The 17578-nt window shown below is 35.1% G+C and overlaps 1 protein-coding gene across 2 annotated transcripts in view; it reads right to left on the reverse strand.

Annotated features, from left to right (window-relative positions):
- EPHA5 (EPH receptor A5) overlaps positions 1-17578 on the reverse strand; it is a 333428-nt gene that overhangs the window by 58860 nt on the left and 256990 nt on the right. Inside the window, exon 9 of one of the 2 annotated variants that reach the window (XM_037029905.1) lies at positions 1088-1153. The exons of the other annotated variant lie outside the window; for it this stretch is intronic. Coding sequence (XP_036885800.1) covers positions 1088-1153 — 66 coding nt within the window. The remainder of the gene's footprint in view (positions 1-1087; positions 1154-17578) is intronic. 2 annotated transcript variants of the gene reach the window in all.

A 17578-nucleotide genomic window follows, 5' to 3' on the forward strand; every position in this document is an offset into this window, starting at 1 on the left:
AAGTGTTGAAAACAACGTATTTTTGCGTAGCTGTGTTTGTTGCCTCTCTGTTTTCTCAGACCTTTGGTGTCCACGACAGCATTTCCTCACACCTGCACATGTGAGCCTGTTCACTCATACTGCAGGTGTCTCAATCAACAAACATTAATTCACACCTAGAGCATACAGGTAACAATTTTAAATGCCCCAAGGAAACCCTATAATTCTCTAAAATGCATTTCAGAATCGCTGTTCTTGGCAGATTTTGACTACAAATAACAACTTAATACCGTAGCACACAGAGTTGAACTCTAACCTAGAAATAAATTATCTGAAGTATTTCAGTTCTTACAAGGTTGTAGGCTATCGTGTAGTAGTCCTTCTGAATCTGTGAACAGAGTTCTCTGGTCTTATGTTCCAGCCTATGATTTATAGCTATAACCTGGATACATATTTAGGATTTGCATTTGTAAATCCTTCAGGATATCCCACTAGGACACTAATCCTTAAAGTATGCATACTTTATTAAACTAATATCAAATTAAGTATATCACCTTTAGTATATTAAAAAATTCAAGCTTAAAATTAATAAGTACAACACTTAAACATGGGTCTGTTTTCCAATGCCGTATGAATTCACAGTTATGAAAATAGAAGAATTCAGTTATGTTATGGTCATTCCATAGTACTGGGAGACAGAAAAGGTGATTTCACCTTGACAGAAGTAGCATGCTACTTCCATGTATGATATGGTTTTAATCTTCATGGAACAACAGAAATAGAGACATGTTAAATGAAAAACAGGTTCTTTAACCTCACAACTTCCTGATTTAAATCAGGACCACAGTAAACGCCTTGGAAGAGAAGTATGAATGCTCAATCAACCCAAGGATGACAGGCTATATAATATTTCATGGAAAATTATTCATTGTGAAATCACTTGTGAAGATCCCCCCTGGGAATCAGTTTCATTCTATTCTTCTGTTAAGGTGTAACTGTCATACCAACTGTTAAAATGTACACAAATGGGAAAAAAAAAAGGGATGCGGACAATAATACATAGAGGTGGGACATCACAGAGCAGTGAGAGAGGGTGGGGAACACTAACCATATTAGGCTTGGATGGGCAACAGCGCACAGGGAAGAAGCCCTTCCACAGCCACATTCGCAGCAACTGAAAAGCAAACAAGAGAGCCCAAGATAAGGAAGAGATCCCACTCCCTCAATACAGCATAAAGACGCTATGCGTTTAGACAGGAGTCTGCTTTGCTTTTCCAAAACGCAAATCTCCAAATGCACACAATCAAAGTTTTCCACAGTGTCTTTCAAACTAAGAAGCATTTTATGGATTTAAGAAATACAGAGCTGTACTAAATAGTTATTTTTAAATTTTACTTAAAGTGACTATGTAGTAGGATATAATAGCAACACAATGGCTTATGCAATTAATATAAACATGCAAAAATGTAAGCCCATTTAAATACATATCTCCTCGAATTTCCCGCAAATTTTATATTCAGAAGACATTTTAAATAGCCCTTTAAATACATGTTTTGCTAGAGCCTACAAATTTGAGATGGAGAATAATGTCTCACTCTTTTGACCCACTGATTTCTTATGCAGGTGGCATTATTTATTATAGCCCAGTGAAAATGTTATGCTTATGTGACTTCAATCACTTATGGAAGGTATCAATTTAAAATTTACATTTTCAGATTTTAAAAAGGCATCTCCCAATATATGTTTGCAGAGCTATTGCTATTTTAAAAAATAAGCTATATATAAGACATGCACTTTATGGATGCTGAAACATTCAAGATTCTTTAAAATTTTTCACATATTCATCATAAAAAAGACCCAGAAAACCCCAAGTAAGTTATCTAATAAAATGTCCTTTATTATTGGAAACCACATCGACTGATGGTAGAATATAATATAGAAGTTATTTAGTGCCTCAATGCATTCACTTTTCAGTATATTTTATGAATACCATTTATAGTTATTTCAAGAGAACTGTAGAACGAACTTAGTAATAGATAAGAAAGTTTGGGCTATGTCTAAAATCTACTTTGAAATTTAGTTCCTTGACCTGTATCCACTCTATTTCATATTAAATAAGGAGAAGAAAATAAAATATAATGGTAGGTAAGTTAGACAAGTATTTCTAAATCAAATTCCAATGTATCTTTTTCAAACAAAAAGTTGGTAACAATCCATATATTTTCTCTGAACCCTTAGTGGTATTTTAATTTTTAGTGCTACTAGACGACAATTCAGTTGTCACCAAAATGACATCTTAATAAACAATACTACAACAATTGCTACTGAAATTGCTACAACAATACTCATTTCCAGTTCATAATTTATATTTTAAAGAATATGCCAAGTAACTAATGTCACTATAAAGATATGGAAAGACAAAGTTACAGCACATCAAAATGTGAAAATACTTATAAAGTAGGTAAAGCATCTGTGAAATACTTTGGCACATCTTGATATATTTGCTTATAATTATACTTATTAATATAACTATCACACATTTATTAATTTAATTATAACACACTTATTAATGGCATTGAATTATTGATATATATGTCAACTTTCTCACTGTTTCTTTTATATCAGCATTCAGGTAGGAGTTGATGAACTAGGGCCCATAGTCCAAATCTAGCCCATAACTTACTTTTTTAAATTCAGCGTTATCGGAATCAGCCACACTCATTACTTGTGTATGGCTTCTTTAGTGCTGTTACCACATAGATGAGTAGTTGTTAAAGAGAATGTAAGGTCTGCAAAGACTGAAACTTTCACTGCTTGACCTTTCAAAGGAAGTCAACCTTCCTCTTTTCCTAGACTGTGAGTTTCTTGAGATGAGGATCATTCTTCAATTAATTTTTCTTCTTCACAGTACAAACATGTGACAATTTGTAAGTAGCCAGTTTTTTACTGTAATTATTATTAACAGCACAAATATCTCTATTAATAAAAAACTTTGCAATGTGTTAATTTCAAGCACTACAAATCCAACTCAATAAATAATAAATAAATAATAATTCATTGTAGACAAATGCACCTAATTGATTTTTTGTTATAATAAAGATGATTCCATCTCCTAATAAAGTATAAACATCCTACCAGATAAGTGTGCACAATTTATACCCTCAGGTAGGATTGTGCTTAAGAAGGCAAAAACTGCATACTGCAGCCATTGCCAAACAAGATTTGCTTCATACTTGGTCCCAGGACTCAAACATCACCCTAATGGGTCTATAAGTAACATTTTATCCAGTCCTCTTAATTTGAACAATTATAATAAGGGTTTTCTCCTCAAAATTAGTATATACACACATACACACATACAATTCACTAAAATGTATACCTGAAGAACTTAAATCATCACACATATCACTGGAATTATAATTTGTAGCTTTAATAAAGTTTAATCAAAAATAAGAAATCATGTAAAATTCATCACTTGCATTCCTATCTTTTCCAAGTCCTTGTTTCAGATTTGGGGCTATTTTCTGTGACTTGTTTTAAGATGACATAAATAAACTCCCTGGGGTTACTTAGTTAATCATTTTTTGTTTCAGTTGACAGATAAGAATTCTATCTCATAGGTTTTGTGAAAACAAAGTGAGAGAATAAATGTATTCACTTTGGCCAGTATCTGGCAGATCATATGTTTTGGGAGAAAAGGTGTAGGATATTTATCTTAGTAATATCATAATTAAAGTAATATGATCAATTATCATTATATCAGAAAATTTGATATTTTTCATGAGGCATAATATTTGCATACTAAATATTTCCATTTATAATATAGCTAAATAAATAATCACATTCAGACCAATTTATATAAATGCAAAATAGCCAGTGGAATACTTTTAAAGATCAAATTCACAAAAGGATTTAATAATCAGAACATACTTTGCATTAACATGTTATTAAGAAAATTAAACCTGAAGTTTCTTTTCTAAAAATATCTGAATTAAGATAAATACTCTAAGTTATTTGAATCATCTAAATAACCCTCAAAATAACTTTAGCACCTCAACACCAGATGGTATAAAGTACACGTTCTTTCCTTAATCAATAAATACTTGCAGAAGTACAGATTGGAAATGCTTGCAAGCCTCAGAGGTAATTTAGAAATAGAAACCAAAAACAGGCTAAAAATAGCAGCTAATCTAATGTGTGTGAGCTACGATTCAACACAGGGGACATCTGTGTCTCCAGTAGTTTCTAGCGCCTGGAGGTCTGTACGCAACTGCATGGGGCTGTAACAAGGTCATTATTATCCAAGCTTAACATAGTTTAGCCCTCCCAGGCTTGCAAACAGAAATTGTTGGTTTTTGTTTTAAGGCTATTTTTGTTTGTCTTTTGGTAAATTAATATATGATAAGAGAAGCTTTCTAGGCCCCCAGGAGATTAAAATGAAATTACTTCAGCCAGACCTTATACAGAGTTGATCAATATATGTATATGAAGTGTGTCAATATAAGATAATCTCCATCCTACCAAAGCCAAGTGATTGTAACTCTAGGGAAGAAATTCTCAGATACTACATTGGAGAAGCAGGACTATGTGCTGTGGATAAATGATGACTTAAATTCTTAAACAAGAGATCATACAGCTAGATAAGAGAAATGCTAAGATCCTAACAGAAAAATGACAGAAAGGCGGGAAAAATAATTTTACAAAAGTACCTTAATTAGATAGAAACTATCTTCTGTTTACTGTTTTTTTTTAAAGAATAAATTGAAAAGGCTGCATAGTTTACCCATTTCATTTTTACATTTTAAAACGTATTTTATTGATTATGCTATTACAGTTGTCCCAATTTTCCCCTGTTGCCCTCTGCCCTGGTAGTCCCCTTCCTTCCAGCAATCCCTTCCTTAGCGTATGTCCTTGAGTCATGCATATTAAGTTCTTTGTCTTCATTTCCTATACTATTCTTAACGTCCTGCTATTTATTTTGAATATACAATTATGCTTCTTAATCCCTGTCTCTTTCCCCCCCATTCTCCACCTTCTTCCCAGCTGATAACCCTTCAAATGATGACAATACCCATGATTCTATTCCTGTTCTGGTTGTTTGTTTCTTCTTTTAATTTAATTTAATTTTATTTATTTATGTTTTTAGAGAGGAAGGGAAGGAGAGGAGAGAAATATCAATGTATGGTTGCCTCTCGTGAGTCCCCTGCTTGGAACTGGCCTGCAACCCAGGCATGTGCCCTGACTGGGAATGGAACCACGATCATGTGGTTCACAAGCCTTCGCTCAATCCGCTGAGCTACACCAGCCAGGGCAAGTTGTTTGTTTCTTTAGTTAATTAGTTAATTTGTTGGTTTTAGATTCAGTTGTTGATGGTTGTAAATCTGCTGCCATTTTAATGTTCATAGTTTTGATCTTTTTCTTAAATAAGTCCCTTTAACATTTTGTGTAATGCTGATAAGCCTGGATGGTGTGGTTCAGTGGATTGAATGTAGGCCTGCAAACCAAAGGGCTGCTAGTTCAATTCCCAGTCAGGTCATGTCTGGGATTCCAGGCCAGGTCCCCAATAGGGGGCATGGGAGAAGCAAGAACATATCGATGTTTCTCTTCCTTCCATTCCCTCTCTCTGAATAAATAAATAAAGAAAAGCTTTAAAATTTTTTATGTAATACTGACTTAATGATGATGAACTGCTTTAGCTTTACCTTGTCTGGGAAGCACTTTATCTGCCCTTCCATTCTAAACGATAGCTTTGCTGGATAGAGCAATCTTGGCTGTAGGTCCCTGCTTTTTATCAGCGTGAATACTTCTTGCTAGTCCCTTCTTGCCTGCAAAGTTTCTTTTGAGAAATCAGCTGACAGTCTTATGGGAACTGCTTTTTAGGTAACTCTCTGCTTTTCTCTTGCTGCTTTTATGATTCTGTATCTTTAACCTTTGGCATTTTGATTATGATATTTCTTGATGTGGTCCTCTTTGGGTTCAAGTTCTTAGGGACTCTCTGGGCTTCCTGGACTTGTTTATCTATTTCCTTCTCCAAATTAGGAAAATTTCCTTTCATCATTTTTTTCAAATAAGTTTTCAATTTCATGCTCTTCCTCTTCTACTTCTGGCACCCCTATAATTTGGGTGTTGATACATTTAGAGATGTCCCAGAGGCTTCTTATACTATTCTCTTTTAAAAAAATTTTTTTTTCTTTATGTCCTGCATGAATGCTTTTTTGCTTCTTTCTTCCTTATGATCTAAATCATTGATTTGACTCCTGGTTTCTTTCCCTTCACTTTTGGTTCCCTGTGGATTTTTCTTTATTTTACTTAGTGTAGCCTTCATTTCTTCCTTTATGTTGCTGTTGTACTCACTCAGTTCTTTGAGCATCCTGATCACCAGTGTTTCAAATTCTGCATCTGATAGATTGGTTATCTCTGTTTCACTCAGTTCTTTTTCTGTTTTTTTTTTTTTGAATAGCCTTTCATCTGGGCTATATTTCTTTGGCTCCTCAATTTGGCAGTCTCCCTGTGTTTGCTTTTTTTGTGTATTGGGTAGAGCTGCTTTGACTCCCTCTCTTTGTAGGGAGACCTATTGTAGAAAAGGCACCTGTAAATTGTGTGGGACAGAGATTTGGGTAATGGACAGGCTAGGGCAACTCACTTCACTACTATGTGGCTCTGTTGTGGGGAGGGTGCAGAGAAGGAACAATGCCATTGCCTGGCTTCTGGAGGTTTACCCTGCACTTGCCCCATTTCCAGTCACTTCAACCACTTCCTGTGTGTGACTGGCACCCTTCCAGCTGTCGTCCTGGTTGTGAATATCAGAGTGAGCGGGGAGGTTTGTGTCCATTCTAGGTGTCTGTGGACACTTTAAACAGTCTCCTAAAAATCTGGCAGTTTCTTCCACCACCCCAACCCTCACTGGTTTTTCAACCAGAAGTTATAGGGATTTATCTTCCTGATGCTAGAACCCTGGGTTGTGTAGTCTGGCCTGAGACTGGGATGACTCGCTCCCAAGGCATCCCTTCTGATCTTTACCCACCACCCACACATGAATGCCAGGCTGTCCATTCCACTGTCTCCACTGCTGTTCGGAACCACACCATGCCTCTGGCTTCTCTGCCTATCTCAGTGACTCTGCCCCTCCTACTCATCTGGATGAATCGGGTTTCTTTAAATAATTTTCTGACCATTCTGAGTGTTATTTGTTTAGAGATCTGCTTGTAATTCTATGGTTGCATGAGGAGACAATGCATGTCTACATTCACCTCCAAATTAACTGTAAATCCCATAGCTTACCCATTTTAAATAAAACAGCAACAGAAAATGATGGTGTTTAATGCTGAAGAAAAGAGTGGAGGTTTTGCTCTCATAAGTGACAGGTCACATTGAAAAATGAGACCCATCCCTTAGCCAACCATCCTCCAGAACTTATCAAAGAGTAATAGAATGTCCTCATTTTCTTGACAATACCATGTAACAGAATAGTTAAGATTCTGAGATTTGTGCACAGACTAGGAGTATTCTGGGATATATCCATTACTAAATGAATAGTTTGGGTAAACTAGTCATTGATGTAAATGAGATAATAATAGCAACTATACCACATAGGGTTGCAATGAAGAATGAATTTAATAATACATGTAAAGATCTCTGCATAGTCATGGCCTCACAGTCAGCATTTTAAAAGTTTTTTGGATTTGTTTTTTAATTTAACTGATATAATAACCTGGGCATGGAGCGTGGTGCAGATAATATGCCTGAGGCTGTCCATAGATTTTACAGGAAGTAAGTAACTAATAACTATTTTGCAGTAAACCAAATATATTTGTAGAGGCTATGATGCAGTAAAAATCAATATTGTGTAATATAACATAATATTACTTTTCTTAATTATGTAAAAATTGTACAGAAAAATAAATTTATAGTATAAAAGTATATCAAATCTCTAAGAGCTATTATGTTGGAATGTCACATTAATTTACATTATGGTCAATTTTAGTTTTCTCTGCTTTCAAATTGCTTATGGTTATTTTATTTTATACTCTACAAAAAATTAAACAAAGCCTTAAACAATTTCAGTTATAATGCTTAACAGAATGATAAGAATTTAGACATGTAACAAATATTTACTATAACAAAAGAAGCTGAGGAAATTGTTCACTGATAATTAATACTGACAATGTTAGTTGTTTTATAAATTTCTAAAAATGTCTCATAATGCAATCTTTTGTATCTGTGTCTTAATTCACTGCCACTCTTCTAATATTTAGTACTGATTCCCTGATGAAGCCAGGCTAAAACTCTGTAGAAGTGTCTTTTTGCAAAAAGTGGGAAAGGGATAAAAAGCATAAAGATCACATATGTGGTTCCCAAACTCTACTCTTTATTCCCCATACTTCCAACATAAAGGCATACAATTATTTCACCCACAGGAGAGAAGGTAATGCAAAGTGGTCAGAAAGGCCTTTCTATTTTATTTTTTAAGCGTGTTTTTGAATAACTCTGTGGGGAAAACCACAACTGCAGCACATGCTGGGATTTATATGTGCAATCCAATCACTATTTCCCAGCTGTAGTCTAAGCAAACTGGAATAGGATACAGTTACATGTGGCAATTTTTTTAATCTTTTTTTGAGTTCTCTGTTTCTTTCTCACTGTAGAGCTTCTTGCCCTTCTATGGTGATTATAAATGTCTCCCTGTTGCCACCTGCATCTCTTAGTCTTACCCAATCAAGTTCCAAACCTGGCACTCTCATACTTTGATACGAAATAATAAGAAACACACATGCACACACACACATACATACATTGGCTTCTTCCCTTAGTTCTTGATGCAGAACTCCTGAACCCTTGCAAATAAGGATGCTAGGAGACTCTTGTTCTCATTCTAAATTTCTTGCACTATCTTGGTTAGTAAGACTGTTTTTTTTTCTAATGAGGTGACTCTTAGTAGGCCCCTAGACTGTGGCTTGTCACCAAAAAGGCCAACTAATGATTACAAGCTTAGAATTTTCAACTTCACCCCCATTCTCCAGAGAGGGGTGAAGGGCTGGGTACAGTTAATGATCAATCATGCCTACATAATGAAGCCTTCACAAAAGTCTCAAAAATAAGGGAGTCGGAGTTTCTGGGTCAGGGAACTCATTCCTGTACTGAGAGGGTGTCACACCCCTATTCTGGGGGACAGAGAGGGCCTGCACAGAGAAGCCTTACAGACTCTGCCCTGTGTGCTTCCTAATCTGGCTATTTGTCTACATCTTTTATTATATCATTTACTATATAGTAAAGTTGACAAGCCTAGGAGTACGGTCCCAGAGTTCTATGAGCTGCACTAGCAAATGACTGAATTCAAAGAGATGGGTCAAGGGAATCTCTGATTGGTAATGTGAAAATAACATAAATGAAGCTACTTTAAAACAGAGGCAGAGCTGCCATCTCAGAACTGCCTGGGCATCTTGTCCCTCAAACCTTCAGAATGTCAAAAGTGGGCAAAAATAACCCATGGACTGTGCTTAAAGAAACATTGTATCCTAAACAGCTGCTTACAAAGATAATATGAAAGCAGACCTTAAGACTGACTGGACATTCAAGACATTCTTTGGAACATGGCCGTGTTAGCTTATCTGTATCTACAGAAATACCTTCTTTCTATTCACCAATCGTTCCCCTTCCTTTTCTCATAAACACTCCTGGACCTCACCTCCTCATGGAATCACTACTTGGGTTTCTGCCTGAATAGTGTTTTTGGAATAGCTGTTTCCTTATATCTCAAATGAAAGCTTGTTGCCTCTCACTTTATCTTGCTATTTTTAGGTTAACAGTAGCTAAGTGGGACAGAAGTGGTATGTAACTCAGGAACCTACTACTTGCAATTGGTATCTGAATTAAGAGGACAGTCTCCTGGGGCTGAGCCCTTAACATGTGATGCTCACTCTGCTTAGTGTCAGGACTGAACTGAATTGTGAGACACCAAGCTGATGTCACAAGGAAGTGTTCGGTTTGGAATCACACACACACGCACACACACACACACACACAAGAAAAATAACTAAAAACAAGCAAGTTCCCTCCAACACATATCAGGTAGCAGAAGTGCTGTGAATTTGGCAATAGTGTGGCAGTAAAGTAAGAACACACTACTTTTTCCTTGTTCCTTGTTTTAACATTGAACTGTCCTATTATAATATTCATCACGGAGATAAGAATGTTGAGACTCAGTGAAAAGAAAGGGTTTTCCCAAGATGACACTGATAACAACTGAAAGAGGTAACATGTGAGCAGCAGTAACTGCGTCACACTGTACTGGAAAGCACAATTTCTTCTTCCAAATATTCCAGCTCCCATACTCTGCTTTCTCTTCAGATTGTATAAATCTTTCACCTTTTACCAAATCTGCCAGCTCCTTTTATTCCCACTTAGTTCCTTGGCCTCATCTCTCTCCCTTCCCCTGCTGAAAATTTAAGACATTTCCATGCAAAACTCTAGTATGGACATTTCTTTCATTCTTCGTTAACAGTGTATTACCAAGCTTAATAAAAGTCTTTGATAATTTAATTCACAATAAATTGCATACACACTTCAAAATGCCTTTATGTAAGTCTAGCCCTTATGGTAACAAAATATACCAATTATTGTTTGAAAGTATTAAAATATGAATGTCATAATAGTGCTCAGTGATCTAAATGTTGCTGCTGTTCTGAAGCATGTGTAAAATAGAGACCAAATGAGAGAAGAGAAGACCAATGAGAAGTGATCTCATTAACTGAGGTAGACTGTAATTATACATATTTCACGCTCTAAAAAACTATGAATCTAAGTTATCCATATGCAATTATCCCTTTGTCTGAAGCGCAATATGACAAAAACAAGCAAAAAACTAATTCACTTTAACTTTGAGATCGGGAACTGTCTTTCTCTGAAGACAACTATGACTTAGGAAGAGCCAACTGAATGAAAGCAGAAAGCGAACCTGAGGTGAGTTGTTTTTAGACTATACTTCAACGGGTTTATATTCCAGGCTGTATTTTAATGATGATTCATTATACTTCTTTTAATCACTTTAACAGACCAGGGATCATTCTAAGGCAGGCCCTTCTTCCATGAATACCACGGGTAAAAGCATTGATATAGCTAGCAAATATTTTTTAACATGATTCATTTGCTTCCTCTAGTATATATTTTGGAAATCAAACTAAATTCTGCCAAAATACAAACTACCTTTTGTAAACTTTGTGCTGCCATTGAAAACATAACCATTCTCATTATTAGCAAACATGTACTGAGTTGCTAAATGCTATGCTTTAAGAATAAAAATTTAGATTAAAACAGCTTTCTACTCCCATTATGCAATGATTCTGGACCCATACACAGATTAGAGTCAATCAGAGAGATTAAAACCACAGATAACAATTTAAAAAAATAAAACACACACAGAGAAAAGCCAAGGCCCAGATATCACCTCAGAACCCGAAAATCGGAACATTTTGATTGAGGGACCCAAGCATCATGATTTTATAAAAGCTGTTAGTTGATCCTAAAATTCCAGCAGGTTGAGAACCACTAATACAATGGGCACTCAGTAAATACTTTCAGTTAATAATGATTTGTTTTACAATACTCTTAGGGGAATTTGCTTAATGAATAAAAGGAAAAGATTTGTAATTAGCATTAATAGTGTACACGTTAAGAAAAATATTGAAAGTTCCTGTAGGTGCATAAAACAATTAGTTCCCTGTTAAGTAGTTTAAATAATTCTCCTACAACTTATTTACAATGTTAATTTATATTATCTACAAATGAAGACTGGTCTGTTAATTATCCATAAATTGTAAATTTCATCCTAGCCTCTATATTTTTATTTTTTTATTTTTTTTCAAGTTTTTTTTAAATATCAATTTCTTAATCTTTATTTTTTTATTTTTTTTTAGTCCTTGCAAGTATCTTTTTTTATTTTTTATTTATTTATTTATTTTTAATATACTTTTTATTTAATTCTTGTTTAAGTACAGGTTTCTGTCTTATATTCCCAACCCTGCCCACCCCCCACCCCATGCTCCCCGCCTCCCTCCCCTTTCCACCCCCCACCCTTAGTTATTGTCTATGTGTCCTTTATACTTGTTCATGTGAGTCCATCCCCTTTTCCCCTATGATTCTCTCCCCTCTCCCCTCTGGACCCTGACAGCCTGTTCCATATTTGAGTGTCATTGGTCGTATTTTGCTTGCTTGTTTGGTTTGTTTAGATTCCTGTTAACAGTGAGATCATATGGTATTTGTCTTTCACCGCCTGGCTTATTTCACTCAGCATAATGCTTTCCAGTTCCATCCATGATCTTGCAAAGGGTAGTAGTTCCTTCTATATTTTTAAACCACATGATTTTTTTTCTAAAATTCATCTCCCAGTTTCTTTTAATTGCAAGTTTAATTGACAGAATTTTTGTTTTTCTATGTTTCCATATTAGCTACTTGGATTATCTGAGAATCATAATATCTCCAATAAAATAACAAAACTGTAAAATTATCTTTACTCTGTGTCACCACTCTGCCCCCCTTAGGCACTGAACCGCAGACTTATTAGAGAAGGTTGTAGGAATGCAAAGCTTAGTTTTGCTGCAGACGTGTCAAGAGAGCCTTCAAGAAGTTGTGAATATTTTGACACACAAAGCTTTTTTCTTTGAACTGCTCATGATTTCTGAGTAAACCAGACCCATATATCTATTTAGTTATATATATAGGACAAAGCTCATGCTATTTATGAGGCAGGAAGGAATGGGATGTCTGAGGAGGGTCACAGGCAGAGGCTGTGGAAGGCCTCGTGGACAGGTCTGACTGAGTCACAGCACAGTGGACATGCATAGACCTCACGTCTATGTGCCCTCCTCATCACACACTGCCAGCCAACTTGTAAAATTACTTTTCACCCTCCAGGTCCAGCTTCAATTGACCATTTCTGCCACAGTATTTCTGCATTGACTAAGGTGAAGATGATTGTATCTTGTATTTTCTTTTTGTACCAATTTGTTAAAAAGACAACACTAATTGTATTATATTAAAATTATCTGATGGCACGACTGTCTCACTATAGAGTGTCCACAGTAAATAATTAGGAAGCATATCAAAGAGTAAAATTTCATCATAAAAGTAAATTCTACAGGTCACTAAGGTCAGAAAAACCTACATTGGTGAGCCCATAACGAAAGAGTGGTAACATGATTCACAGCTACTTTTGCAAATGGCAGCTCCGGTGTGGTATTTTGAGCAGGAAAATTAGATGGTTTCACTTTATATACATTACTTAATTTTTATTATTAAAATTTAAATAACTAAATGTCAATATTATATAACACATAAGTTATATATACTTGTTACACACATGTATGTGTTTATATATATACCTATGTATGTGTGTACATTATATGTAATATATAAATAATTTATATACTTATTTGTTAAACACATTTATGTTTATATATATATATATACCTATGTATGTATGTATGTACATTATATATAATATATGAATAAAAGAAACTAATTTAGATATGGTTGATAAAACTTTTTAAATATATTTGGTCTCCCTTTTCGTATCCAAAGAAAAGGATTTTTTAGGCCTTTAAAAACTGAACATTTTTTAAGCAGCAAATATGAGGTAACACATGGAAGGGAATATATAGGTAGAGAAGGCTGCAAACTTTAAACTAATATTTGACCTCCAACAATGGAAAAAAAAACACTAAAACAGCAGAACAAAATTTTTTCACTTAAATCTAAATCTCACTTTTTCTTCTATTATTATTTTCTTCTCCTTTCCTCCTATGGCATTGCAATGACATTACAATTTGTTAAATTATTGGATGAATCAAAATCTTTGTTAAATGATTTCTATCCTCTAATGTCAAAATTACATAGCTTTATAAATCAAAAATATTCCAAGTGACCCCGATATGAAATAGTTATTCCCCTGAATCCTTAGTAAAAATAATTCACTGTGTATTTACAGCTGTACTCCTCAAAATGTTTTTACCTGTTTTTAATTAAAAAATATATTGAACACTACATTTATAAATATATAAATGTAGTGTTCAAAAATATATTGAACACTATATTTTAAATCAAGAACAGGTTTTTATCTGTTTTTAATTAAAAAATATATTGAACACTACACTTATAAATACTTGCACTACTATTTAGTGAAATGTATGAAATGAGAGACTGAATATACAAATAGACAATGGTTAAACCAAATTTGAAATAATGAACTTTGACCGTGAATCTGCAACAACCAGTCCAGGCAGCCAAACCACAACTTCTGCACCAATCAAACTGAATGGTTAGGAATTTATAAATAAATGCAAGCTTCCTTGATTTTTGTCCCAACGTCCAACTTGGGGCCAATTAAAGGATGCTAAATATGCTTCTTGAACCAATAGCATAGTATGTCCCACTCTACTTAGCCCGCCACCAATGCCCATAATCTCCCATCAGGGCATATCTGAAGCCTTCTCCATTTTTCCCCATTAAAGAGCTTTCACGCTCCACTGCTTGCCTTTGGTTCTCTGCCAACTACAAGTTATAGAGGCCAATCTTTTGCTATAGCAAGCTGTTAATAAGTAGCCTTTACTATTTCTCATTTGCATGCTTTTTACTTATTTCGCAGAAGAGATAACCTTTACTAATTCAATAAAGAAAGACCACATATATTCTTTGCAATCAACCACCATTTTAGTTCTGTTCTGGCACAACAATGTTATTGTGTATAACATTAACAGTAGTTAATTATGCTTACAATTGGTTTATATAAAGCAGTGGTTATAACTGTACTTATAAGTACAAAAGTACTCATATAAAATATTTGTAATTGTGACCATATGTGATTCCCCGGTAAGAATTCACCTGAGTAAACATTAAAATATTTTTAATTATAATATTTAAGTGGGCACAATCTTGATACAAATTAGATTAGAATAATAAATTTGAGAGCCCATAGGCAGTAGAGATAAAAGAATGTCTATGTTTACACCATTTAGTGTGCCAAAGGCGGAGAGCTCCAACAATCACACGGAAGGGTGATACACAGTGCTGGTAATTATATCTAGGTCTGTACAAAAATATCAGTTTACAGACCCAGCCACATGCAATCAACATTTTTCAAGGCCCATGCAAAATAAATCTTATTAAAAAAACAAATATTGGCAATTTTCATGATACATCTTTCTACATGAAAAGTTAAGATCCCACAAACTTAAATGGGTAAAGAGCATGCACACGTTATTGTTTAACAAGGAATAAAAATAGCCAATACCTTTACTTAGTGCATACCTAGTAATGAAACTATTAAATTTCCAAAATAAAAACTGCAAATTAATATTTTGAGCTGTTTTCCCCTATTAAATTAACAGGAACTGACAAATCTGTCAGTCGCCAGTCAATTGCACGCACTGTGTAGGGGATAGTAAAGGGTAAAATGCTTTAGGACAGCCATTTGTCAATAGGTATCAACAGTCTCTAGAATATTGGTATTCACTTATCCATACTTTGACTTATACAAATGTGTTCTAAAGGCATGGAAGATAGGAATCCCTCTCCTCCAGAATAATAAAAATAAAATAAACAAACAAAGAAAAGAGGGAACGCATATAGGAAAGGTTAAACATTAGAATAATAAAGGAGTATTAAATGTTTGCTTTTAAAACAGTTCCAACTACCTAGGGAATGTTATATTATAGTGTTGTCAAAAAACAAAACAAAAATAATCTATAAAGTATGAACTCAATTATGTATATAAAAATATCTTAAACATATGGTAAAGTAAAATAATGATTGCTTCTGGATAATAAATATGATTGGTTTTTCTTTTTACATTGTTTTATATGTCTTATATAATTTTAAATCAAAAATTAAGAAATGTGCCCTGGTTGGTGTGGCTCAGTGGATTGAGTGCCAGCCTGTGAACCAAAGGGTTGCCAGTTCAATTCCCAGTCAGGACACATGCCTGGGTTGCAGGCCAAGTCCCAGATGGAGGGTACATGAGAGGCCACCACACATTGATGTTTCACTCCCTCTCTTTCTGAGTACCTTCCTTTCTCTCTAAAAATAAATAAATATTTTTTGAAAAAGTTTAAAAAATGTTGAGCTCAGGCTTGTGAACCAGAGGACCGCAGTTTGATTCCCAGTCAGGGTACATGCCTGGGTTGCAGGCCAGTTCCAGCAGAGGATGCACAAAAGGCAACCATACATTGAAATTTCTCTCCCCCTCTCCTTCCCTTCCCCTCTAAAGATAAATACATAAAATATTAAAAAATTAAGAAACATATACATAAATAAGAGCATCCAATCAGAAATTAGCACAATCACTATAATCATGCCAATTATGCAACATGCAACGTAAAAAAAAATAGACTGAAATGTGTAGGAAAGGCAGTCAGTAAGATGTCTTAGAAAGGTAAAATAACAAAAACTAGAAAGTACATCTAAGGTAATGGCCATTGATCTAACCTCCAAAGATCTGATGGGACATAGATGAAACAATCTAGCATTTTGCGTGTTTGAGGTCTAAGGAAATATAATGCAATGAGTGGGTAGAAAGCAATGTTGATGGAAATTTTTCACTTCAGGACGTGTGATATACTGAGATGGATCCCCTGGTCAACTTCCAAGCTGGGTTATTTAAGAGTATCCTTAGAGTGGTGGGATTTCAAAGGGTTGGGCATACAGAAAAAGCATCCAGTCACACTGGCCATGGGAACTGACTGGAATAAGGCAAAATGCACAGTCTGCAACCATATATTTGAGATATACAAAATAACATTGCATTACAATTTATTGGATGAAGATTTAGAAGCCTGGAAACTTGGGCAGAAAGATACTGGGTCGAAAATGAGTTTCTAATCCATTAAAAGCATTTATTTCTTTTCAGGTCCATGCAAGTTTTTTAAAAAATATATGTTATTGATTATACCATTACAGTTGTTCTATTCCCCCCCTTCATTCCCTTCCACCCTGCACACAACCCCTCCCCCACCATCCCCCCTTTAGTTTATGACCACATGTCTCAAGTTCTTTAGATTCTATATTTCCCATACTATTCTTGCCCTCCCCCTATCTATTTTCTACCTACTGTCTATGCTATTTTCTGTACCTTCTTCCCCCTTCTCCTCCTCCCACTCTCCTGTTGCTAACCCTCCATGTGTTCTTCATTTCTATGGTTCCACTCCTGATCTAGCTGTCCTCTTGGTCTGCTTTTGTTTTAGGCATGGTTGTTAATAACTGTGAGTTCACTGTCCTGTCACTGTTATATATTTTTATCTTCTTTTTCTTAGATAAGTCCCTTTAACATTTCATATAATAAGGGCTTGGTGATGATGAGCTCCTTGAATTTGATCTTATCTGAGAAGTACTTTATCTGTCCTTCCATTCTAAATGAAAGCTTTGCTGGATAGAGCAATCTTGGAGGTAGGTCTTTGGATTTCATGACTTGGAATACTTCTTTCCAGCCCCTTCTTACCTGTAAGGTCTCTTTTGAGAAATCCGCTGACAGTCTGATGGGGACTCCTTTGTAGGTGACTGTCCCCTTATCTCTTGCTGCTTCTAGAATTCTCTCCTTTATTTTAATCTTGGC

Source organism: Sturnira hondurensis, unplaced genomic scaffold (genome assembly GCF_014824575.4).
Source record: "Sturnira hondurensis isolate 20B ecotype Veracruz unplaced genomic scaffold, ASM1482457v3 Scaffold0020579, whole genome shotgun sequence".
Lineage (NCBI taxonomy): Eukaryota > Metazoa > Chordata > Mammalia > Chiroptera > Phyllostomidae > Sturnira > Sturnira hondurensis.